At 42.8% G+C, this 25,155-nt stretch overlaps 1 protein-coding gene across 1 annotated transcript; it reads right to left on the reverse strand.

Annotated features, from left to right (window-relative positions):
- Nucleotides 1–37: 37 nt before the first annotated feature.
- On the reverse strand, nucleotides 38–11,914 carry TMEM9B (TMEM9 domain family member B). The gene is made up of 5 exons (XM_064452676.1): nucleotides 11,732–11,914; nucleotides 9,897–9,988; nucleotides 6,168–6,276; nucleotides 5,077–5,211; nucleotides 38–1,192 (listed from the first exon to the last, which is right to left on the reverse strand). Exons 1-5 carry the CDS (start codon nucleotides 11,813–11,815, stop codon nucleotides 1,037–1,039), a joined length of 576 nt encoding a protein of 191 aa, XP_064308746.1. The 5' UTR covers nucleotides 11,816–11,914; the 3' UTR covers nucleotides 38–1,036.
- Between the last annotated feature and the right edge of the window lie 13,241 nt (nucleotides 11,915–25,155).

Consider the following 25,155-nt stretch of genomic DNA (forward strand, 5'->3'; position numbering starts at 1 on the left):
ATGAGGGAGAAAAATGACGACATACAGATAATGCACATTCATTTTTCAAAAATCAGTTTTATCTTTGTTACATTCCAAAGGGGATATATGAAAGTTAGTCATCTAGCAACTGTATACCTCTTAAGAGAGATGAGTACAGAATCACAGATAAAAAAATACACCTAACTCCCAAGATGACAGGTGCTAGAGAAAGTACGTGCCTTACACCATCAATTCAGACAAATGCAGAAAGATTTTTATAATAAATATTTCATCATATACCAACTCCTGAGACTTTATCCATGAAAAGGGAAAAAAAATTTTCCTATGATATATCATACACGTACAATATATTAAGCTATTAAAGCAAAATAGAATAAAATGCCAACACTGTCTTGATATGCATTGCATTTGAGTTTATCTACATCACAGTACTTTAAGTATGCAGCTCAAAGAGTCAGTGTCCATTTAAGTTTTGCCTTAAATCTGCAAACATCACTTGACATACAAGCATCTTGAAAGTACGAGTGCAAGAAACCAAATGATGAATACAGCCAATCAGGATTTCATTCTCTGATATGAAAACTACACCGCAAGATTTAGATTTCTAGTACCTAGCAGTAGTCAGCAGAAAACCCAAGTATATTTACAAAAGGTCTTTACATAAAGTGATTAGTGAGTTGTAAGTACTGTGTTCCCAGGTACTTTTTAACCACATAAATAGTAGAGAGAAATATATAGTTAAAAACCACCATAAAGTCACAACTGTAAATAAAGTACCACAGTGGCAACCCAAGATACCTTAGAGTTTGTTTTCTTTTCAGTTTTGTTAGTAAAAGCCATATGAAAATGTAAAGATTTTAGCTTTTGGTTAACTAATATTTTGAAATTGCTTCCGCTCCAGTACATTCCTTCAAAGTTCAAATACTTTTTTTTTTTTAAATCGATAATAAACCATTCAAGAAAACTCTTCTGAATTGGCAGGATCAGGAAGACATACGTCAGACCTTTCCATCAGTCCAGTTTACTTCCCTGGAGTTATTCTGCTGAGACAGAATTAACTCAGCACAACATGACGGTCAAAGACAGATTTGCGTTGCTCTTGGACCTGTAGCTTCCAACGCTGCTGAGCATACTCCACTTTGTTCAAGACATTGGCACGGCTCCGAGAACGAGCCAGCACATCATGTGCATTTGCAAAAGGCTGGTGATCCTGGAATGGCAAAAGTCATTAGTTAGATCTCAATAATTCCACTGAGCAATTACATTAGTCTCTTTCATTGTTACATTCCAAAGGATGTGGGGTGTGGGTTGTTTTTTTGTTTGTTTGGGGGTTTTGTTTTAAGGTGAACAAGATGTTTCAACGAGCTGGTCAGTAATAATGACCAAGCAAGTCTTTGAACAGTTACTTCAATTTCTCATTCAAAGTAACTTCCACAGGTTTCACAAATAAACCAGACTTCATTGTACCATCAAACCGTTATCTGCTGCCCAGAGATATCATGGTGAGCTGCGAGATCAGAAACAGTCTTGCATCCATTAGCAGCTGGTGGGGCAAAAGCCTAGAACAGACCCAGGCACTGGGAGCCTCCTGTTATTGTTGTGAATGCACTTCACTTTAAAACTGAATTAAAGAGTCAGTTGTCTGCCAGCTCTGGGCCGTTTACGGTCAGGCAGTTCAGGATGACCACACACAGCTTCTACATAAAGCCAACACACTCTGATGTTTACCAAACTAAACCCATTGTACTGAGCCGTCTAAAAGCACAGTGTCAATACAGCTGTTTAAGTGACAGAGCTCAACAATAACTGAGTGCTTGTTTAATATTTACTCTGTTTTCCAACAGTACCTGCAAAGCTTTATTTTCTTCTAGTAAACATAACCAAGTTATAAACAGAAGAGTTGGAACTGAACTTCTTATTTGGCTATCAAACTGTTTTGGATAAAGTCATGTTGCTAAAGCTATGCCAGAAAGCATCACATATATACAATGCATAATGAAAAATAACATAACTGTGTCCTGTATTAAATAACTGTCTTTTTTTGTATGTCTACACTTCATATTTCCTTCCCCTCCCACCCCGCTGGCCCCAAATGCTTTTGAAGACATTTACATTAACGGATACTTTATTTATAACATGACTATGTAGAGTAGCTCAATGATAATCCTTAGTAGTATGGGCATTATCATTAATGACAGCCATTGAAGTGATGCCTACAAGTCCCAAAGCCATACACGAGCCTTGCTGAGCTAAGAAATATGCTCACAGAGAACAAGAGACAATGCCTAACTCAAGAGTTATAATCTCACCATAAAAAATTACCAGTTGTATATACCCAGAATGAGCAGTTACCAGGCGACAAATCATTTCAGTCACAGGGAAACAAAATCACAACAGCAACACATTTCAGTCATAAAATAGATGGTGGAAGGAAGAACACCGGACAAGCTAGATGGTACTGGCTTTCCTGGTAAAAAACAATCTCAGCTCAAAGGCTAGCTACTGTCAATTTCTCTGGAGACAACAAGGGGAAAAAAGAATTTAAGAGGAAAGAGGTCTTTGGAAGTGGCTTACATTCATCAGTGGCCACTGCCATCAATGGGCAACAAGAAAGAGCAAACATACTGGCTTGAAACTCAGCAACAAAAATTGATGTACGCAGTATTTCCAAAGTGTGACAAGGATCAATACCTCAAGAACTTGCAAGAGGGAAGGCAAGGATGGGGATAAGTCATGAGGGACCTTAAATTATTTCATGTTCACTGTGTCAGAAGGAGGATAAACAGGAAAGGAGCAACATGTACTAAGCAAGGAACTGAAGTGCTTTTTGTTCCAAGCACTACTGCAGATACAAGCACTAGTAACTCCACAAGCACAGGTAACAGTTACAGTAAAACATAAAATTGGTTAAGATAGATCCAGATTTTAAGGGAAGTTTACTCCGCAGTTAACCTGAGCTCTGCCACAGGACTTTTTCATTTCTTCCACCTACAATCAGAAGGTGCTAACCCAGATTTGGAGGTATTAATTTATCTAAGGTATAACATAAAATTAATTTGTCTGAGGTATAGCATACAGCATAAGTTCATTTAATTCAAGTAGGGATCTGCCAATTTGGCCTACAAATGCAGACAGAAAAAAGGGTCATTCAAATACCTTCTTTTAAAAAAAAAAAAAAAACAACACACACAAAAATCACCACTACCCAAACCTCAATATCCTCCTGGAAATGACTGGGAAAACCTCAAGATGTCAATATAAAGACATTTGGAATATGTCTCCATGTACTACACAAGGAAGTGCAGAAACAAGGGGACATAATAGCAATACTATACCTCTGTCCGAAGGACCTTCACTCCAGAAAATATTAGCTCAAACTTGGGTAGAAATCACATATTTTTGTTGTGAAATCAAGGTAAATAAAGGCAGCAAAGCCAATAAAAGCTATTATCTAGGAAAATGCTTGATTTTGCATATTTAATATCCCCCCTGCAGAACAGAAACACCTTTTTAAGTCAAGATAGCTGATGTAGCCACTATTGAAGAAAAAAAAAGGTAAAACTAAAGAATATGCTTTTCCTCAGTTTACTAGCAATGACAGTTGTCACTCCAAAAACCAAAACAACCTGGAGAAATTAAGTGCAACGCACATTAAAATCCAGACACACAGCGTAACAGAGCATAGCATTTACCAGTTTTGATACCTTCAGATCTATGAAGCCACTGAAGCAACAGGCAGTCAGAACTACAGGGCTTTTAAACACATTTTTAAAAAGTGTTGCCATCATAGTTTTCTTTCACCAAGAACAAACTTATCTCCTCCTATTAACTTCCTATTTACTTGAAGGAATGATGAAAATACTCTTAATGATTCTATTGTAAGACAATAATAAATATTTTAAGGTTTTTTTACTAGCTCCCATTTACTTTAACAGTAATAAAGTGCTCATGTCTGCTGAAAGGCTTAGGTTAAGCAGACTGCAATCTTCCCATAGGTTTGGTTTCAGAAATTATTCCTAAGGTTACACCACACCTGAAGCGTACTTATCAGTAAATCTGTGCTGCTTGAGGGCTCAATGTAGAAAGCACATTGGTGTTGAGACTTCAGAATTGTTTTATCAGTTTGTGTGGTTCAACACTGACACTTTACCACCAACCCAGCTGCCATTTTAGAAAACATTCCTCCCAGTACTTTATGGCAATACTGCTCCCAGGCATGCAGATTTATCAGCTTCAGATGCACAGAGATTCATCAGATGCAAAGCCATAGTCCGTATTTTTATATAAGTCCCCCTTCAATACACAGATACCTACTCCCACCAACCAGTATTCCTCACCCACAGTGATCAGGTAATGAATTGTCTCACTCTTTCCAGGACAAGGTTTCATAAGGTCTTACATTCCCTTCTTGTAATGCACTGAAGACAATTCTGTTCCATTTTTATTCGAAGTCAAAAATACTACGTTGGAGATTGGGAAGGCCAGTAATGACAGGAAACCAAGTCACTAATGGAATACTCTCCTTTTCCTCCCAAAAACAAAGGCTGTTATCTGTTGGAATATACTGTCTCATTCTGGTTTCTAGCTGTAATACTAAGAAATTATTTCAGCATCAATCACTATTTTTCTTCATTGTAATAATTTCTTATTGAATTTTTAATATCAACAGATTTGAACTGGAGCAATAGAAGATGCAACCCCTCTACTTTCTTTTTGTAGACAGAAATCTAAGCAGTAAGCATTTTGGATAAATGTGATCACTAAGCAAGACTGCATGGATCATTAACACTTGAGAAGTTGTACCTCCTGTGTATCTTACCTCCATCCCTACTCTCTTTCTCCTCTGAGAAAATAATCTGTGTCTAGAGCTGGGATAACTGAAGCAGTCCTCATCTCACTACTTTCTACCCCAGTGAAAAATAGGAGAGTAGTTTCACAGAAGTCACCACACAGCTTCCTTTTCATCTCCCTTCAGGAAGGGCATTTACACTTTTTACAGGCAAAAAGCAGCTGTTGATCCCAAATAGTTATTTAACAACTAACCATCCCAACCTTTATGTTAACCCAAGTACACAAGCACTCTGGTGAACTCACCCCAATATCTTCATCACTTTGTATGAGCTGTGAATGTCCAAAGAGACGTCTCTTCAGTATAGGTTCCACCAGTGTAAGGTACACCATGTACAGAAGAAGTAGGCCCAAAATAGACAGGTATATGATGATCGTAACCTACACAATGCAAGCACAGTTTATGCCAGAATTGTGACATTCCCCCCACAATCTCTCAGCAGGCAGCAAGGACCAGAACAAGAGTACATGCCAAGTTTGTGACGAGCCTGCCGATCTTTGGTAGTGTCACCAGACAACTTAAAACCCACAAAGAGAGAAAAAAAACACTAAAATACGACCTGGTATTAAAATGGTTTGGGGCAGACAGATGTTAGCTTGAAACAGTTTCTCTTCATAAGGCCTTGCTATCCCTCTTAAAACAACTTGGTGGTATCAATCTCGCCTCAACCAAGACAACTGTTTAGTTTGGCCATTAAACTGGGGTGACATATTGGGGATTCCTGCATGGTCTCCATTCTCTAGCACAGATCTGCATTCAATCATTAAGAAAAATAGGAAGGCAAAAAGAAATAACAAACTTCTAAAAGACCAAAAAAAGGACTCTGTTATAAAAGATGCACTACACAATCTATTCACCCCAGCCTAGGGCTCAATGGCTCCAATACAATAAGAATTTGAAGAATACGGAAATCAGCTGTTTGAGCAAACATGGACAATTTTGCTCTTTCTGGCTTGCCAACATACAGAGAAAATTTATAGGAAGCAAGTAAGACAAGTGAATAACGAGTGGCCCTCTACAATAGTAATGAAAATAGTAATGAAAACAAAGTCCAAAGCTTCATAAAACGCCCTAGACCACTCAGAATTTCTGCAAGGTATAAAGCTTAACCTCAGAAGTGGAGACCTTCAATAAAGGATCTTAAGCCTGCTCCGTCAGCTTGATGCTATTGTTACTATTCAAGATAAATAATGAGCAGCTATCATGAAAAAGCTAAATCTTAGGCTGCTTTAGAAAAAATTTCCCTTTAAAAAAGAATAATTCTCTAAAAGACCACAGACATATTTACTAATCAGTTGAAGTAATTAATACATGCCAACAGAATTCCATTGTTTACCTTAATTGTGACAGAGCTTCTCTCTTCATATTTGCATTCACAACGTAAACAGTATGCTTCTACATCAGGTCCAGGGACAGGCATGGGCTCAACCACATGAAGACAATCACTGAAGAAAGACAGAAACTGCTCAGTCAGTTTTGAGCTGGTTTTAGCTTACCCATTCCACTATGCATGCAGACCCCAGCTGCATGAGCTGAGAAACCACCTTTGCTTAAGTTCAGCTGTTCTAAATTGTAGGTATCCAAGATTTAAAAAAGATAAATCACTACTCCACAATTACTTTACTTAAAGAAGAAATTCAGCTATTGACAAGCTGCTAAACAAGTTTTAAGACCTTTCTAACTCAATACAATTTTCATTTTCCAGTGAAAGGATTAAAGCTGTTAGCACAGCAAGTCCAAGAATTGGAATCCCAGCACAAATGCATCATTTGACACTGACATCATGGATGAAAGTAAATTCCAGCTACACACTTTCTTCATCATACTCAAAAGAGCCTTATTTTATCCTCTGCTCTCTGAAGGGAGATTAACCTCTCTCTGGTCTCTGATGTTCATGAACAGAAGTTCTTTTTTTCTTGCATCACAAATTACAGGCATTGAAGGAAAAAGAAAAAGTCAGATGGGTTGTTCCTCTAAGCAACAACATAGTGAATAAATAGCATTCAGTTTTCAGCACCAGACCCAGATGCAAAAGCATAGACTCAAAAGATTACAAAATATAAGTCAGTGCTACGCCAAAAAGCGTGGTTCACAATCTTATGGGCACTCTATACCACAGCACTAAAATCCAGCTGCCACGAGACAACTGCTTCCACCACCAACTTATGTAATTTTGGTCTTTTTGTTGACTCAGGTTGGTTGTTCAGAGTTCACATCCCAGGGTCCCTGCAGAGCACCGACAGAACAAAAATCACGTTTCACCTTTATCCTGGTAAATTCAATGTTAGCTTAGTCAGAAGCAGGTAATGAAACAAAACACCTGAAGTGACAGCAGCAGCCTAGGATTCAACACTCTACTGGGCTAGATTACAATGCTGCAAACGCACGGCCAGACACCAACTCGTCTCTTCTGTTTTCTTTGTATTTCTTCTTCATAACTAAAACTACTGACAGTCAAATCACATCCTCTGGAAGGGTGTGGAAGGCTTTTTCCTCATTTATTTGAAAGTAGAATTACATTCTCCTCTATGGAGGAGTGCAGCATTCAAGCTACAAAAAGCAAAAACACATGCAAATTATAATCTACGCAATTTCTGTTCATAGGATTGAAAGCTTGCATCAATATGCTGCACAAGTATAGTAGAAAGCTTGTATATAGCTTAAGTACAGTAGTAAGTCTATTACTGTGAATATATCAAATATTAATACCAATATTTTTTTTCTTCTCCAGTTCAGTGTTTCAAGTTGCTAAGGAGTATGAAATCTGTCAGAACCTTAGACTTTTTATGATGTGTTTCCTTGGACTGAAATTCCATGGCTATATCAGAAGAAAATGTAGAAAAGGCTGATCCTTTTCTAAATAATTTTCCCCACTCAGCTGCCTCTATGTTACCACCTTCTCCCTTGCACCCACAGTAACAGCACCAAGGAAGCAGTTCCTCCAAGGCGAGCTAGGCTAGTCAGAAGGGCAGCTACTGCACAGGCAGATTTCCAGTTCATTCAGCTTGTAGACAGGGTGCCTGCCCTCCCTCCATGTCCATGACTACCACTGCAGTCAGCCTCTGTACACCAATACTTTCAAAGTACAAAACACCTTCCAAGTGGGTTATTTAACCATGTAGGTGCTTAGGCGTCACTTGCCTAGCACACTGTCCATCAGGATGGGATTGCCCGAGATAGTTCCAAACCTCAGTCCAGAAGGGTGAATGCTTTTATTGGTGTCAAAGCACCCCAGCCCATACTGATGTTAGCGTAACACACCGTTTGCCAGTCTGAAGCCAAAGAACAGACCACTCCAAGTGAACGAACCGAAGCATCTAAATCAGAGTATCATGATGCACATTACAGGTTCAACATTAAAAATTAGATTTCCATTTTATGTCTGGAAAAGCCAGCAGTAAGTGGTTATTATACTGTAAATAATTCATAAAGACACTAAAAATTGATCTGGCTCTGGTCTCACAAGTAACTGATTAAATACCTAAAGGATTGTGTACATCAGCCAGTTCTATTCAATAACAAGTCAATTGCACTGATGCAGAATCCAAAGCATGGCATTAAATTTGTCAATTTTATTGCACATAAACTAGCAATCAAGCCTTCTAGAAGTGGCAAGAAGATACCTCAAACAGAAGATCAAAGCCATAAAATGTTCCCAGATGGCCACTTAAGAAATTATGTCAACAAAATGAGATTTAAGATAGGAAAGTAAGTTTTCGAGATTCTGTATGCATCAGTACCTGTGACCATAAAATTAGTCAAGCCTTCAATCAGTACCAATACTGATTTACAGGGAAACAGGGGGTTTTTTTCTGCTAGTAAGGCACAAGCTAAGCAGGATTTTTTTCAGTGGGTGCATTTTCTTCTGCAGAGTGGTAAAACCAGGAACACTGCTACTCTAAAATGTCTGCTGCAGCCAGAATTCTCCCAGTACGTTTCATCACTGCAACTTAATTTGTCATAGTAGGACTAATGTTTTTAATCATGTGGGACAAAAACAGGATTTCAACTGGACAGTACATTATGTTTATTAGTTTAGACAGAAATTTACAGTGTTGTTTCTCACAGTTCTCCTGTAATTTAGTAAGTCAAGGCAAGCTCTACACATCTGTATCACTAATTTTATTCCTATAATTATTTTTGTGGGCTTATTCAGGGGCATGAAGTTTTCAAAATCAAGATGCCAACCTGCTGCTACTTGCCAGACTGAAAAGTCTTTTATAAATTCTTAATGCAACTTAAGAAGGGTCACTACATCAAGAAGTATGTCACATTTTACAGGCTGACCCAAAAATCTCTGAGCACTTCTAACATCAATACAACTCTAAAATATGGTGTTTTATTTGTATGATTCACATAGACAATGATACTCAAGGTGAAGTTACACAAGGGAGCTATGCCAATGTAAGAGATCACCGTCGTCTCCCTTTCTTCCCCTAACCTCCATCCTTGGCCATGCACATCAGTCATCAGCTTGGAGAGGAGCCTGACAAATGTCATGGCTGGCGAAAACAATACAATAGAGCACATTGCTGGGGCACAGAGATGTAAGATATCTCTCTCTCTCTCTCTAAAAAAATGTATTAGATGGCTCAGGCTATGCCATATAACTGCACACTCTGGCTGCAATTCCGAGGGACAGAAGTCTCCAGAAACAAAAGCCTCTAAATGACAGGATGGGTTTCAGGAGTGGAGAAAGAGGGGACGATACTCCCTAGTCCTAGTTCCATGGCCATGCTTCCTTCCCTTCATGTCATTGCAAATCACTCACTGAATTCAAATTATAAGATCCCTCTTCCCTTCTACTATTTCCAAGTCTTAACAAGTAACTAAATATGCAAGCAAGCAAACCAAAACTGAAGACAGGGCAAAAACTATGGATTTCAAGCTTTGTCACTTGCTAGAGCTGAATTCTGGAGTACTTTTCTTTTAAAAGTTCCCATAACTTATGCAAGAAGTGTAATTTCTCCTAGCACCACAATAGCAAACTCACATATAATCACCATGGGACAAGTCTTTAACCAAAATAAGACTCATTATACATTTTTATGCCACACACACTCACCAGTCTTTCTGTGAAACATTTTTGTTGTAAATATGGCCCGAATGGTCTTTGTAAGGAGGACAGATGCATTTACATCGGACATCCTCTGAATTCTGTAAGGTAAATAACATGCTTAAAACAAATCATCATCAGTAATCGTAACAGGATACAGAAAGCATTCTTCACATAATACATGAAATATTTAACACGAACTACTTGCAAGTATCTTTGAATAGCCTTGGTCAGGACTTCCTTCAAGTTTAAGAACAACCCTTCAAAATGACTAAGCAAGTAGAGCGACTTGTCAAATAACACTTATTTTAGATAAGAAATGCATTTTTTCACAAAAAAAAATCTGGAGTTTAAGCTCGCTCTTTTTTAAGAAAAAACACATTCATAAATTACTGATACTGGTATACTCAACTATTCAGCTTATGAGGACATCTGTATAACAGACAGTGATGAGCTTAAAGCAAGTGAAAGAATATTAACCCCAAATGGAGGTTAGAAAATAAACCTCTGTGGATAATCCTGTCATCCCTGGCTACAAGAGAAACAACTCTGTGAGGAAAACTACTAGAGAGACTAGTGCAACCCAGGGTCCTCTTATCTTAAACAGCAGCAGGATATTGTGAGGTAGAGAAAAGAGTACAAAACTGGAATTCCAAACAAAGGCAAAGTAAACATGAAAAATTACAGAAGTTTGTAAAAGCAAGTTTTAAAGAAACAAATTAACAATTGCATAAGCAACAATAGGCGCTACATAAAGAAGCGAGGAGAATTAACTGTTATGGACAGTGAGAAAGAGGTAGCACCCAAAATTAACATTTAGGTCACAACTAGGAAAAATGGAATGTCAGAAAAATATGACTCTGTGTTGTATATTAAAATAGGATAATTCACTCCTTTCCCAAATGCACAAGAACGTAAAACACTATGGAGAGAACAGAGGCGGTCAGCAAGGGTTTAGAGATGAAAGCATTCTCAAACCTGAATCAGAGTAACTTATTTGAGCAAATAATAAGAGACAGAGAATCAACACGGTTCATCTACAGTTCAAAGCAATTTCTAGTAGCAATACAAAAGAATGCCTTAAGATATACTGGCAATAAACTTCTACACTGAACAATCCAGTCAGAATAACACTAGGTGGGCATAGGTCAGCTGAAAAACCTTGACTGCACTTCTGGGTCTCACCCTAGGCCTTAGGAAAGTCATTATCGTTAAAAAGGACAAAATTCAGACACGCGGGTACTTTAACAATAGGAAAGACTTTTACTGCCAAGAGACACGGTGTTCTCGGTCGATCAGAGACTCTACGGTTGTCGTCCCGAATATTAAGCGAGCAGGACCCAGCACGGAGCGCTGCAGCCAGCCAGCCCCGGGCAGGCGGCGGGGCCGCCGCAGAGGCAGCGGGAAGAGCGCGCTCCCAAAGCGGGCCGCCGGCACCGAGGCGAGGCGCGGGGGGCAGACCCGGGCCCCGGCAGCCACAACAACGGCGGCTCCGGCTCCAGCGAGGCCCTTTCCGCGAATACGTGACCGTCACTTGCGGCTTTGCGTGACGGCCTCCCCGGGCACCACGCCAAAACGACATAGATTGCCACAAACCTACGGCTGGGGCGGACACCGGCGGCGCCAGGCAGGCAGGCCCCTCTCCTCCCGCCCGCCCTGCGGGCCGCGCACCTCCACCTAAGGCAGGCCGAGGCGGCCACGGGGACGACCGGGGGGGGGTGGAACGACCGGGGGCACCAAGCGACCGGCGGGCGGAGGGGAGGTGGGGAGGGGACGGGAGGGCCCCGGCACCGGGAGGGGCGGGCAGCACCACCGTGACCCGTTCCCCGCCACGTCCCGCTCACCTTGGCCTCAGCGCCCAGTCCTGCCAGAGCGGCCAGGACCAGCAGCGAGCAGAGGTGCGCCCAGACGCCGCAGAGGGCCGCCATGTCGAGCCTCAACCGTTTATCGCCGCCGCGCCACCACCGCCGGCCCCGCAGCGCCAGCCGCCATCACTTCCGCCTTCCGCCCGCCTCACGTGAGGTGGCGTCCGGCCGCGATGGCCGCCCCCGCGGGAACGGCGGCGCCGACGGTTGGTTCCGGGGTGAGAGGGCGCGTCCGGCCAGATAATCCAGTTTTTCCATACCTGAACATACGACGGCAATTTATATAAATATTAAAATTTTATAGACAGATGGACAGACATATTTCTCTGAGAAAACGTCGCTAAAATCCACCAATGTTCCTCATTTGTAGCGTGGTGGTTAGTCATCACCGCCCAAGAGCAGCATTCGCCGCCTTCGGCAAGGGCAGCCAGTGTTGGTGAGAAGCAGCATTTCCAGCCGTAGTCCCTTGAGACCTGGCTGATCAAGCAGTTCCAAGCTTTCCCTACTTGGGCAGGAACGACCAAGCCCGGCTGATGCTGCTGGGCTGAGCCCAGCCTGCCCTGTGCCCGGGAGCAGGTGCCCAGCCACCGCTTGAGCCCAGCCAGGGAAACTGCTCGGCCTTACTTCATCTTGTCTGACACACCTCATGGAGGAACAGCGGGCTGCTTGACTCAGCCCAGTTATTCCCTCTCCTCTTTTTTATACCTTGTGTCTTTCTTACATCCATTTTCTGTCCTAAACTTCTAAGTAGCAACGCTGGACATCATCAAAAGCTGCCCTATTCCCTCTCTCCTGCCCCAGCCCCTAGTAAGTGGCTGTAATTGCATAGGAACTAAAATAATCCCTTAGATATAGTATACTTTTCAATTGTGCTATTACACTTTGATTTAAGACAGTGAGTTGTGTAATACTGACAGCACATCAGACATCTTGGTAAAGGAGCTTGAGTTACTATGGAAACACAAAACACCTTTATTTAAAATTCAGGGAAAGTTGCCAGCAGAGTGTAATGAGCATACATCAGGTTTCAGCCTTAGCCAAACAATTTGTCTGTTTAATGACTGTATCTGCAATGAAAGTGTTTTGAAGCGTGAAGGTGGCTCTGTGTCTTCCTCGCCACCCACGCTCATAGTCTATGATGGGCAAATCGACTGCTGAGTTGAAAAACATACTGAATCTTCAGAAAAGCATGGCTTGAGTTTTGAGCTGAAGTAAATAATGTGCAGTTTCAGAAGCATCATTGCATTTCAAAGAGCTCAGTGTAGGCGAAGATTTCTAATAGATAGTCTGATAGACTAATTTTCTAACACACTCAAAGAGTTCTAATACACAGGTAATAAATGCACTTTTTTTTAGATGGCTGGAACAGCCTTCAAGCCCAGTGTTGGAGCTTCCTCAAATCTAGGGACACCAAAAAAAGAAACAGGAGCTTGTGAGCCACAGGCTCTCGGTGCTGCAGGAGGTAAAGATTACTTCTAGAAGAGTCCATTCCATCCCTAGAAAACAGTAAGCAGTTATTTAGTAAGCAAAAACTGCTGGATGAATTATTTTTTTAAAAGTACTGGAAGTTTTTATCTTAACATTTAGGAGTTTTTAGTTGTGGGGGGTTTTTTTGTTTGTCAGCACACTAGTATTGGAAGCAATACTGTTAAACCACAGTTAAAAAAAATCCAAAACAAACAAAATACAAAAACCACAAGGAAAAAAGTTTAAAAATTCAAAGAAAGGGTGATTTTTAAGGAAAAAAATTATTACATGTTTGCCCTGACCATAACAGCCCTATGTACAGCTGCTGTTCAGCTACCTGATCTTCCAGAAGGGCTGGAGATGGGTTTCATCTTCAAAAGAGCTGGAAGGTTCATCTGTAGAGTCCAAGCTTTAGTGGTATGCAGCTTAGTCCTTACCTGACCAACCATCTTCAAGTTGATGGAGCTGACCTCTCACTTCTAATTTGCTTTTTTAAAATATTATAGGATGTGCTTTAATGACAAAATTTGTTTTGAGCGTTGCAACCACGCTCTGGCCTCTCTAAGCTAAACCTTGTGCTTTGCTATCAGTGCACTGTGTTGAACTAGAAGTGAGCTTTTTACAATTTTGTACCTTCTGTCATTTGTCTCCATCACCAAGATTCACACCACTAGTCCCCCTGAGAGCTGCTGACAGTTGCTTTGATCATTCAAGGACTCTGCTTCTGAGACTTTGGGGGTGAGCTGTGGGGTGTAGTGAACTCCTGGGTCATTGGGACACAGCCTGAGCAGGACTTTCAGGAGCAAAAGGCAAGACTGTGCAACAAAGGATACAGGTGGTGCATCCCTAGGTGTTGTGGGGGGAGCCAGTCCAGGGGCATAGCTTTGCTGCTCAGTCATCTTATAAAGATGGCTTATAAAGGACTCTATATGTTCAGGAACTCTATGTGCAAAGCGGGCTTCTGCTTTTTCCTTTCCTGTTGCAGGAGCCTTCCCAAAGTCACATCATCCCTGTAGCCAACAGTGCACTAAGCCATGTCTCTGCTCCTCCTTACTGTGCTGCACTGATTCACAGGCAAAAAAAAGAGTATTTTAAAACCTTTTCCCTGTAAAATAACTTTATGTGCTAAGTGGTAATAACATCGGACTGTGCTGTGTCAGACAATTTGTGTAGGGTTGCTTCACACTCTTCAGCTGAACAGGCATTCACTGTCACAGGGTGGATGTTCCTCAGGGCAGGTAGGGTAGATAGTATTTACCATAATTTTAATCATCTGCATTATGATTATTTCTTACTAATGCAAATTACCATCTTTTTATGTCACTTCAGCCTATTCACATTCAGAACTTGCCTGCCTTCTCTTCCTTTTCTCAGCTGAGAAAACCTTTTCATTATAAACAATGATATAAAAGAAAAGTCTGAAGGGATTATGTAAATAAGTAATTGAATCAGCACTTCTGCAGCCATTGCCAACATGAGAGCAATGTGACATTTGCACAAAAAGAAAAACAAAATAAATACAGATTGTCTTTTGTCTATTCCCTATGTTCCCTTAAAAAATTAAAATTATGGCAGCACTTGTTATTACAGCAGCCTTTACTTAGCAAAGAAGTGTGGGAAGTAATTAATTACAATGTCAATTGCTCTAGGCTAATGAGAAATTCACCTTTCAGCAGATCGGTCATCAGCATCCGTTTGAATACGTTCTGTCACTGGTATTGCATCCCTTAAAATAAACAGCACAGTTTTGCCTCTTGAGTTCTATTTTGGGCTGAAACCCCAGTGGCTCTGTTCAGGTCTAGCTGGTATTCTGGCCCTGTAGTTTGTGGCCTCTGGAGGATGCAAAGAGAAATCAGTGCTGGGAGGGGTGGCAAGGTTTACAATAAAAGCAAGCTTTCCAAATATAGTTCATCTCAGAGACCCATTACATTACAGTAATGCAATGTAATGGCTGGTGGCTTCCTTCCATAACCAAGGCATTATTTTGCAATCTGCTGTTAAAAGTTCTGTAAAGCCTTTCACAACAGAAATAAATGTTTATGGAAAGGACAAGCTAGACAAACTGTTTACCGCTGTATTTCTATATTTGTATTGATATTTATGATATGAAGCAAATGGAGGGAAGTGCTGAAAGAGCTCTGCATCTATTTTATCTTTCTGTCTCAGTGAATCCACTCTTGACTTTTCTGCGGGCTGTAAGAGTTCAAGGTCCCTCTCTGTTGATGAAGGGCAGTCGGTACTCTCGCACACTGGAGCATTTTGTTAGTACCCACTGGCTCCCCATATTGCATGCATAAAGAGCATGCAGTGTTCTGCATATGGTTTCAATTAGTGACATATGTCATGCTTTATCAATGCAATTCCTGGTGCATATCCTTTCCTTCAGCAAAGGAGTTGTGCTGCAAATACAAGGAACAGCAGCTTGTAGATGGGAAGGGAGCTTCAGCTGGTTGACCACAATCTGTAAATCCACAACTCTGACTTAATCCCTTGCAGCATGAAGAACAGCTTTTCCATTTGTTGATTTAATCTAAAATTTATTAACAGCCTCTGCCAGGCCAGACCCAGCAGGACCTCAGACACCCTACGTGCATTGCTCATGGGAGGAGCAAGGTCGGTGCTGCTCCACACACTTCTTTACACCCTCTCCTTCTTCTCACAAGAGCTTTTGCCAGAGGCATGTTTGCATGGAGGCAACTATGCCCAAAAAGGGCCACAGTTTCTTCTTCATACAGAGTAATCCATTGGGATTACTCTAATATATCCATGTTCTCTGTTTTGTATTCAAAGGGATCAGCACTAAAAGTAAGGTCACTATGAATCCAGAACATGCTCTACACAGTGCCAGCCATTTAATTCCAATCTTTGCTGCAACATGCATGGAAACACCATAGCCAGGCCGAGATATATTAAAGGCCATGCAAGATTATGATTATGATAGAGCTACAGGCTGTTTGCAGTAAAGTTAATCATTACTTTTCTCAAACTTGTTGCCAAGCAGAGGGGCTTTAATCAATAACCTCAACAAGTAAACTGGGAACCCCTCCATGCGTTGGCTCCATTTTCTTCCCTTGCCTGCTATTTTGGTCACTTTTCCAAAGTACACACCAAGCAAGCCCTGGATGGATGTGGGCCCCCTCATTCACACTTCAGTGTCGATAGGAAATGAGGAGCATACACTCAGCATCTTGCTGGCCTGGGTCAGCAGCAGCAATGCGGTTATGCTGCAGATGCCTGCTTTAATTAGGAGCTCTTTACTTTGTCAGCAGACCTGGGCAAGATAAAATGAAAGCTTGGAGGCAATTAATTGAGTTTTGCTCTTTTAACCTTTTTTTAGTTAGCATTTTCAACCTTTCTCAGATCTTGGCTTACCTATTGCATTTGATTCTACTTTAACTGGTCTCTGTGGTATAACATTAATAATATTCTTTTTTATTATTATTTTAGATATATCATCCATTATAACTTCAAGACAAGGAATCTCGATATTCCTCTTTACCCAGGAAACCATAGCTTATCCCTAGCAACCACAGTATTGCACAAGTTATTTCTTATAAACAAAGAAAATTCTAATAATTCCACATATGTAGACCTGCACAGAGGAGGTAAGTTGCATTCAAAGCAGCATTGTACAAAGGGAGTTGGATACTTTAGATGACCACAAATATTGACACTATGGAAATATTTTGTATTCTTCACTTGTACACCATGGTGACGTACACACCAGGCTCAACCCTTTGTCTTCTGCCACTAATCATTATGGATGCTAAATTCATAGGCTGTTAAAATGTGCACAAACAGTGAAAACCAAGTGAAGCCATCTAACTAAATAAAGCCCTCAATAACTGCCTTCTAATGGAACCTTATTTCAGAGGGTTCTTAGAAGAAATTGTGGTTCCACAAGATATTTTTAATGTCAGCCCTTTCACTCTGATGTCTGTGCCTAGATGCTCACTTGGCTGGCGTAAGGTCTTGCTCCATTCAGATCAGAAGGAATGACACCACTTTCACACAAAAGGATGGTTCTGACCTTTGCATTTCATTGAGATTAAATCTCTACTAGAGACAACCTAATAGCTGGCTCTCCTACTGCTGCTGATTTTATGCCACTGCATTGCCAGAGTTTGCGTGGAAGATGTGGCATGGTGTATGCCCTACTTGCTCTGTTCCCATGACAACACCCTGCAAAGCAGCTCCCTGCAAGTTTCTCCCTAACTGCCTCATCGCATCTGACAGCCATGCCCAGGCTGCAACTTTCAACCCCACACAATGCCTCTTCCTTCAGTTAACAAAGTGTTTTATAAGGAAATAAAGGTCTATTTAAAACAGCGATGTTTTGATCGTCAGAGCAGAGAGTTTAAGCCCTCCACCACCTGAACACTGGGACGATGGCTGAGTTTGCCGTTTTACTCGATGCACTGCTGCTCAGTAATGTAACTGGGATGACTTTTGGTTTTGCTCCCAGGACTGTATTTGTTTTCATTGGTGCTGGGTACAGTGTGCTTGATTCTCCATGTATGCTGAAGTGAATGAAAATATAACAGCACTTCAAGTAACTCCCAATTTCATGTAGTAGAAGGCAAGGAGTTGTTTGGACTAATCATTGTGGAGAGGAAGATCTGCTTTTGTTGGGGGCAAGCCTCATCCTGCCTATCCTCCAAAAGCTGTACACCTCCTGGGAGTGCCACAAGAGTGAGGCCTTCACGAGAGCCAAATACAGATTAGTCAAGCCAGCAGCTCTCCAGACAGAAGTATTTGGAGCTGATGCTTTTGGCTGTATAGAGAGAAATGTGGAGCATAAAGATGCGTTCAGGACACTGAAGCTGGATGGCAGTGACGGGAAGTGAGCTAAGTTTTCTTTTCCTGCCAGTCCAGTGCAATGCTATAGTGATATACAGATCCTAAGTTTGTTTTGCTTTTTATACGTAGAACGAGAGCTCAGTCTGTGGCTTTCGCTGTACCACTCCTAGTTGCTCAGTATTTGCCTCAATGAGTACAAGTGGTCATTTGGATAGGAAGGAATCAAAATTAGACTTGATAACCAAGAAAGGACTGGGATCCTTACTGGAACTCACCAAAGGGCTGGAGCCCACAAAGGTGCTTCTCCAAGCCTGCCCGAGTGAGAGCAACTTGCAGCTAAACACTGACAAGGTTATCCCCTTTCTGGCACATGAACAACCCTGGGGGCTGGCAAGTGCTCTGTCCTGGCATGGCCATGGCCATACCAAGGACAGGTTTTCTGAGGTGTGAGCAATGGGCTGACGTACTACCTCTGATGTCCTGGAGTGACGAGTCCCTGAAAGAGGGCATCACATCTGCATCAGCAAGCCTTCCTCTGACTGCAGTCCTCTAAGCATCCCTCGCCTCACATCTCACTGCGTGACTCAAAAGGCTTGCATGACCCCGACTCAGGAGTGGGATTCACCCTCACAGGGCTCAGCACAAGGTGTGCTCCCTGCACCACATTGGAGGATGCTGACAGGCCCATAGGTGACAGCACATAACCCATCCTGAGCATTTGCCCTACCAGCAGCAACTGAACTCATTGCACCCTGGCTGCTGCATCTGAGTTTTATAGCGCTGCAAAGACTCAGTATAAAATCCACTGCAAAAGCTCTTTGCCCTGGTAGACAGTAAGTGGTTTGTACGTTATGAGCTCAGGGTATCTGCCAAAAGGCTGGTTGTCCTGCCGCGTGATGACTACAACATGCATATTTTGATTTTGGCCATTATTTAGTGTTGTCCAGCCCAAGCATTTCTATGACCCCAGCATCAGCCTGCAGATTACCTTCCACTTCATTCAATTACTGGCTAATCTGCTGTTCCATTTTATTTGATCTGAGCCTTAAAGACCAAATCACGTGTACTGCAAATTACACAATGTCCGTCTTGGACGGTTTCAAGCAGGTGCTGAGGAACAATTAGATCACTGTCTGTAGAAGCTGCCATTTAACTAAGAAAGAAAAGACAACTCTAAATAAGACAGATGCAGAGAGAGCCCAAAGATTGCTCACACTGGTAATAAAAATTAAATGAAAATTAATCAAACATCATTAGCCCTCTCCAGAGAGCTCAGTACATCATGTGCTTCTAAGATGTGCTTCTGATTGTCCTCTGCCTGACGAAAGCACCCACTTCTCTCAGCTCAAGGGCAGAAAGGAGCTTTGCTGCATCAAGAAAAAGATCACAATTTGGAGCCTTTTTCAAACAGAGTGGGGTAGCTTTTTCAGAATAGCAGTTTGGGCCAGCCTGTGGTTTAGTGGTGCTGAGCAGCCGTGATCCGTGAGGAAGTCAATAAATACATGCAGGTGATTTTACTAAATATAATGGCCTTGCTTTTATCCCTATAGAGTGGGACTTATCCGGAGGCAGTCTGCTCTGAGCAATGCTCCCTGGGAGTCGTCTTCTACACCCACCTAAATGCTACTGTGATGGGCTTTTGGGTAGGTAGCATATTCCACATAGGAGAGTCAGTTATTAACACCAGTCTCCTAAGAATTATTTTAGCACACAGTTATTTCTACTAAAACCTCATACCCCTCCTTTTGTCATCCTGCCTGTCTTCTTCACTAGCCAAGTTGCCCTAATTTTAACTCATGAGCCTCAAAAGCTAGACACTGAGTCTGTTCTGTTTCTATTGTGTTTAATATACTGGAGACCTGATTAGAGCTTCTGTGCTTTACAACAACTGAATGTTTTGTTCAGGTTTTGTGTGTGTCCTTTGGGTTTGTTTGTTTGTTTACCCACCACCACCACTACTTTTGTTTATAGTTTGGTATTGTAGGAATAGTGGGGAAAGTGAATAACTGACCTTGTTAGTTGAAGATGTGTCAATTCAGGCTTAAAAATTAAGAGAAGAAAATCTGAAAGAGTAAAAGAAGTTCAAGGTTTCCATTTGCACATAACATGTAATCACACAGACTTGCAGCCCTCCCACAAACCAGTCTTAGGGTCAGTGCATTTTATCCCTTCATCCTGTCAAGCAGAGTCCTGAGACTTTCCCTCCCAAAGCCGGGCCCCGGGGATAGCCCACTGATCTAGCTCACTGTCACTGTGGCGGTTCACACTGCTAAAGATGGGGCTTTACCTTTGCTGTGCCTGGCCTGTATTGCATTAGTTACCTGTGACCCTCAGGAAAAAAACGAGCCATATTTTTCTCCTAAAGCAATAAGAGGTACATCTGGATCAATTTAACTCGATTTGGGACAGCAGAGAGCGGAAGTGCGGGAAGAGCAACTGATGTGGGCTCATTGCCATTAGCTTCTTCTAATACAATTTTTGACTCAGAGCATCCTATTAACTCCCCCTTCATACACACTATGGTGATTCATGACATTAGTGCTTTCCCCAAGTAGGTTTTTTTCAGCTGTGACTGTGCTCAGTTGCTGGATAAGTACAGGTGAACCCTTTTCCCCTTCTTTATGATAACTAGTTACATAATACATGCATTCCCAGTAGTGCAATGCCAGGTGCTCTCCTGAGGGCAGGGGATGCTCCCTGGTGTGAAAATTATCTTGGCAGGAGAGGAAGGGCTTGGTGAGAGTTAAACAACACCCAAATAATGTCAACACAAAGTCACCACCCTTTATCAAAATAAACTTAGGCTTCCTCTCTTCAGCTGTACCTCCCTACTGAGCGGAGAAAGTGCTGCCCCATTGTGCCACATAGCCATGAAGTGTGTGTTCAGCACAAGCAAATAGGATTTTGGAGCTCCTGTGGTGGGACAGGTTGCTGATGAGCGTGTCCTGCATCTGGGCTGCCCATCCCCCCAGACTACTAACCATAATTGCAGCGTGCTCGGAGCAAATTTTTCGGCATGGCTTTGTGGTGGCAGCAAAGATTTAGAACTTAGAATTCCTCACCTATATAGTTCTCCTTCCCCTCATTAGTATCACCTTTTCAGAGCTCCTTTCTAGAGTGAGTAGAAACAACAGCACCTCCACTGGTTAAATCATTGCTTTGTAGCATGCTCCTCTAGGAGCCTGTCCCACTAGGCTCTTTCTAGCTCTTTAAACATTGACCAGGACCATAAGGAGCACTACTGAAAGATGTCTCAGCCCTCACAGATACACTGTACCTGGGATCTTTTCTTTACTCCTTCCTTAATTGGAAGGCACTGAACAGGACATTGGATGATATCTTGTTACCTCAGTATCCCCAGCATATGAAGCAGCGGGAAGAATGAGATGCTAGGCAGAAGTTTTCTTGCAATAAAATATGGTCTCAGTTGGACCAAATTTATCTAGGAGAATTCTAAGCTGTAAATGCCAAGTTAATTAGCCTTCTACATAATTTGTTTTTAAAAATACACTGTCATCTCCTTCTGGAGGAACAAGAGCCCATTTTCCCCTTCTGGCAGCCTGAAAAGTCAATCCGAAAAATATCACTGAAGCCTAAACCAAGAAGCATCACGATGCTTTCAGTACAGGAGCTCTCTGTGAGTTGAAGCAGCTTAAAATCCACAGATTTCCTCTGTAAACCTGCCAATCCAGAAGGCCAAGCAGCCCTTCCCAGGGTATCACCCACAGCAGACCCGCTTCACTGGATTCTCAGAAATCTGCACTGTTGAGACCCAGCTTCCTTGTTACACCAGTGCCAAGTCATGTTTTGCCCAGTTATGGGTTTTCTCTTTCTCTGTCAGCACCCGAAAAGACTAGTGGAAAAATTCTGATCATTTTTCATGTGTCCTGATCTCTACTGGCCTGGATAAAACCAGGTCACTGGGTTGCAATGCACTCGGGCTAGGCTTTGTCTTTCACCCAGGGATTCTGAAGTGTTTTTTGGATTTGTGATCCAGGGAAGAACAATGATTCACCCCCAATTACATTTCTCTTTTAAACTTAATAGCCAGTGCTGTCTGGTGTTGCAGAGTTTCTCAGATGGAGCCTGTTTGTCCTTGTTCTCCATGACTCAGTGTGTTTTGCAGCCACTGAGTGCCTGATCACTCGCCTTGCTCCATCTGATCTGTTTGTGGAGGAACTGAGGACTGAGGTTTATCACAACACTTTAAAATATATTGGTTTTCTCATTGACGACATAGGTCTCAATACTGCTCTTTCCCTTAAGCAGTAGCTTTCAGTGCTGCCTTTGCTGGCATTGCCATTGAGATGGTCCCGAGCTGGAAACACCTGGAAAATGCAGTGGCCAGCTGTGCACCATGGGGTTGCAGGTAACAGTGGTACTTAGCCCTGCCTACCCTTTCCTTACAGCAGAGAGTGTTTTTAGCTGGCTGGGTCCTAGTATCTCACCCCAATCTTCCTGGCAGCCCTCTCTTACTGTTTCATCCCTTGGGGGGAGCAACTGCTGCCTTTCTCCTGCCACCCAGCAGGGTGGGCACTGCCCAGCAAGAACACAGGGATGCTGCAGCTGCAGCCTGCTGCACCCCAGCATGGTCCCTGCAGCTGTGGCCTGCTGTGCCCCACCACGGTTCCAGTGGCTGCAGCATGGGTCAGTCTGGCCGAGCCAGGCACAACCAGCAGTGTGGCACTGCTAGACATCACGGCGCAGGTCATGGGGCTGGTGCAGGCTGTGCCAGCCCCACAGGCAGTGGACCCCCTGAAAGAATCTCAGAGTGGTAGTGGTTTCCTCACCCGCAGTAGCAGTATATGCACATCCACTGCAGGGAGAAGGTTGTTCTTCCTGGTCTTTGAAAAAGAGAGGTGAAAGGGGGTGAGCAGTAAATCAGTGCTGGCCCTGCCACTGCCTGGGGGGTACATGTGGACAGCAGGGGCAAGACATGCAGGGACGAAGCAGCATTAAGACCTCCCCACCTTCTGCAGCTACACCACCTGTTTCTAGGATACTGGGCAGTTTTACATTTAATGAGCACATAGATTTTCATCTTGTCCCCTTGCGTGAGCTGAGATGCTTTTCTGGAGAGTCCAACTGCGTCTCATGGTGGGGGAAGCCACTGTGCTGATTGCTCTCTCACAAGCTCCACGCATCGATCCTGCAGCTCTCAAAAAAAGAAAGAGAGAAAGTCCCTGCAGCGTCCCCCCAGCTAGTTCTCCCCCTGATGTGGCTTCCTGTTATTCCTGAACTCCTGGTATTTTTAGGTTGTTGACTGTCTTCACACCCACTTTGAGAGTGATGAAGTCTCATCCTAGGGTAGTGGTGGCAGCACTGCTCTAGTAATGAAATCATTAAATCAATTGCCTTTTCAGCAAAGCCATCTCTAGTGAAATGTCACCGATACCTACAGTATCATCTCCGGAGTCTGTAGCCTTTTATCAGCAATGTGGTTGTTAACAGAGGAGGAGGAGGAGGAAACCAGCATATGGCTGAGCTAGCCCCAGTGGTACATAGCCCATGAAAAATGGAAAAAATTGAAAACTCAGCTTACCAAAAGGAGCAGGCTTTCAACTGATGGAAACCCAATACCTCACCTCCATCCATTAAGCGAGCAGGTGATAAAGCAATACGGACCTCAACTGATGTTTGCCCCTTAAAATAAACCAAGCAATGTACAGCCCTAAAATGTATGTTTATATTGAAATAAGTCATCTAGTTATTTGCTTCTGAGACATATGAATCTGACTTGGTTTTGCAACATGTTGAACATCACATTATCATCAGCAAAACAGTAACAGAAAAGCCCATAAAAAGGCCCTCCCTAGAGCACTATTAGAAAACAGATTACTCTGCAGATAGCTGTTCAGAGACACCCCAGTGGGTCTCGTCTAATCAGCTGCTCTACTGGCAAAGGCAATGAAAAAACAGTAGTGGATCTCACCAGGACACAAAATGCATGTGAATAATGTCTTTCTAGGGCTACTCCTGGCAATGTCCTCTGACTTTCCACTCAGATTAGCAGCAAGTGTTGCTGCAGAGCAGCCAACCCAGAAAGAGTTAAACTGGATGGTTGGCTCCATTGCTGCTTGGACCCATGTGAAGCACAGGAAGAGCCCCACTACACACTCTGCAGCCCCAGGGTGCTCCTCCTCTGCTACTGCTCTGCTACTGCCTGTCTGCATAGTCTCGAGTGCATCACTTACAAAGAAATATAGACATGAATTGGGAGCCTGGCAGCCACTCTCCACCAGCTGTCCAGATCTCTAAAGTTTTCAGCAAACATTGATGTCTTAATTACATGGGCCGTCTTAATTGCAGGAGCACAAGCATCAAGATCCTGCATGTTCCACCAGCTTTTGAAGCACTACAATGGACCCACTAAGGCTCCTGTTAACATCTTCCTCTTTGCATGTTTCATCTCTGCTTTAGGCATGACCAAAATGAAGACAAGACATTGGAGGGGTGAAGGTGTTTTGTCCCACCATGCTTTGCTGACTGCATGAGCACAAGATATAGTGCTGAGGAGCCCTTCGGCCAAAGAGCATCTGGCTCTCTTTCCCTTAGGCTGCTGGGGTGGGGGGGGCTTCTGCTGGTCCTTACCTGCAAGGTGTTTGTTTGCAGCATGACAGCATTCACCAGCTGGGTCATAAATCATTCAACAAAGCCCTCCACCACCCCAGGGACTTCTGATAACATCCACTTGCAGCTGCCTTTTTATCTCCTGAATCCTTTTCATCCCAGATTGTTTCACGCATTGCCCTCTTCTCTGCCACCAGCCAAGGGGCAGCAGGCCCCTTGTTTGTGATGCCATGCCTGGGTTTCCTGCAAACCCATGTCAGGGAGAGGTTGCCAAAGGTGCATAGGTGCACATCTGTGCTGGAGATAAGCAGGAGCAAGCACCCAGGACCTGCTGATCTGGTCTGCAGCACTCAGCTACTTTACCATTTACCTCTGTGGCCATGCAAGTGCTTGTGTAGATAGAGAGATCTGATGTTACCTCCCATAATCCAGAATCTCTCTGGACTGAGGCGAGTGCCTGTCTTCTATAGCAGCTGTCCTGTCTTACAGACCATCTCACTCACAGGAGCTACCTCTGAAAGGCCACCAGCACCAGAGCTAGCCCCACTCTGCACAGAAGGGATGAA

The sequence above is a fragment of the Phalacrocorax carbo genome, chromosome 5, assembly GCF_963921805.1.
Source record: "Phalacrocorax carbo chromosome 5, bPhaCar2.1, whole genome shotgun sequence".
NCBI classification, from domain to species: Eukaryota; Metazoa; Chordata; class Aves; order Suliformes; family Phalacrocoracidae; genus Phalacrocorax; species Phalacrocorax carbo.

Bases quoted from the DNA above. Each gene is read 5' to 3' on its own strand.
- TMEM9B (XM_064452676.1), bottom strand. From the start codon at position 11,815: ATGGCGGCCCTCTGCGGCGTCTGGGCGCACCTCTGCTCGCTGCTGGTC. The intron at 9,989-11,731 runs GTGAGCGGGACG...TTTACCTTACAG, and splicing joins GACTGGGCGCTGAGGCCAAG to AATTCAGAGGATGTCCGATG. The intron at 1,193-5,076 runs GTGAGTTCACCA...TTGCCATTCCAG, and splicing joins AAAGTGATGAAGATATTGGG to GATCACCAGCCTTTTGCAAA.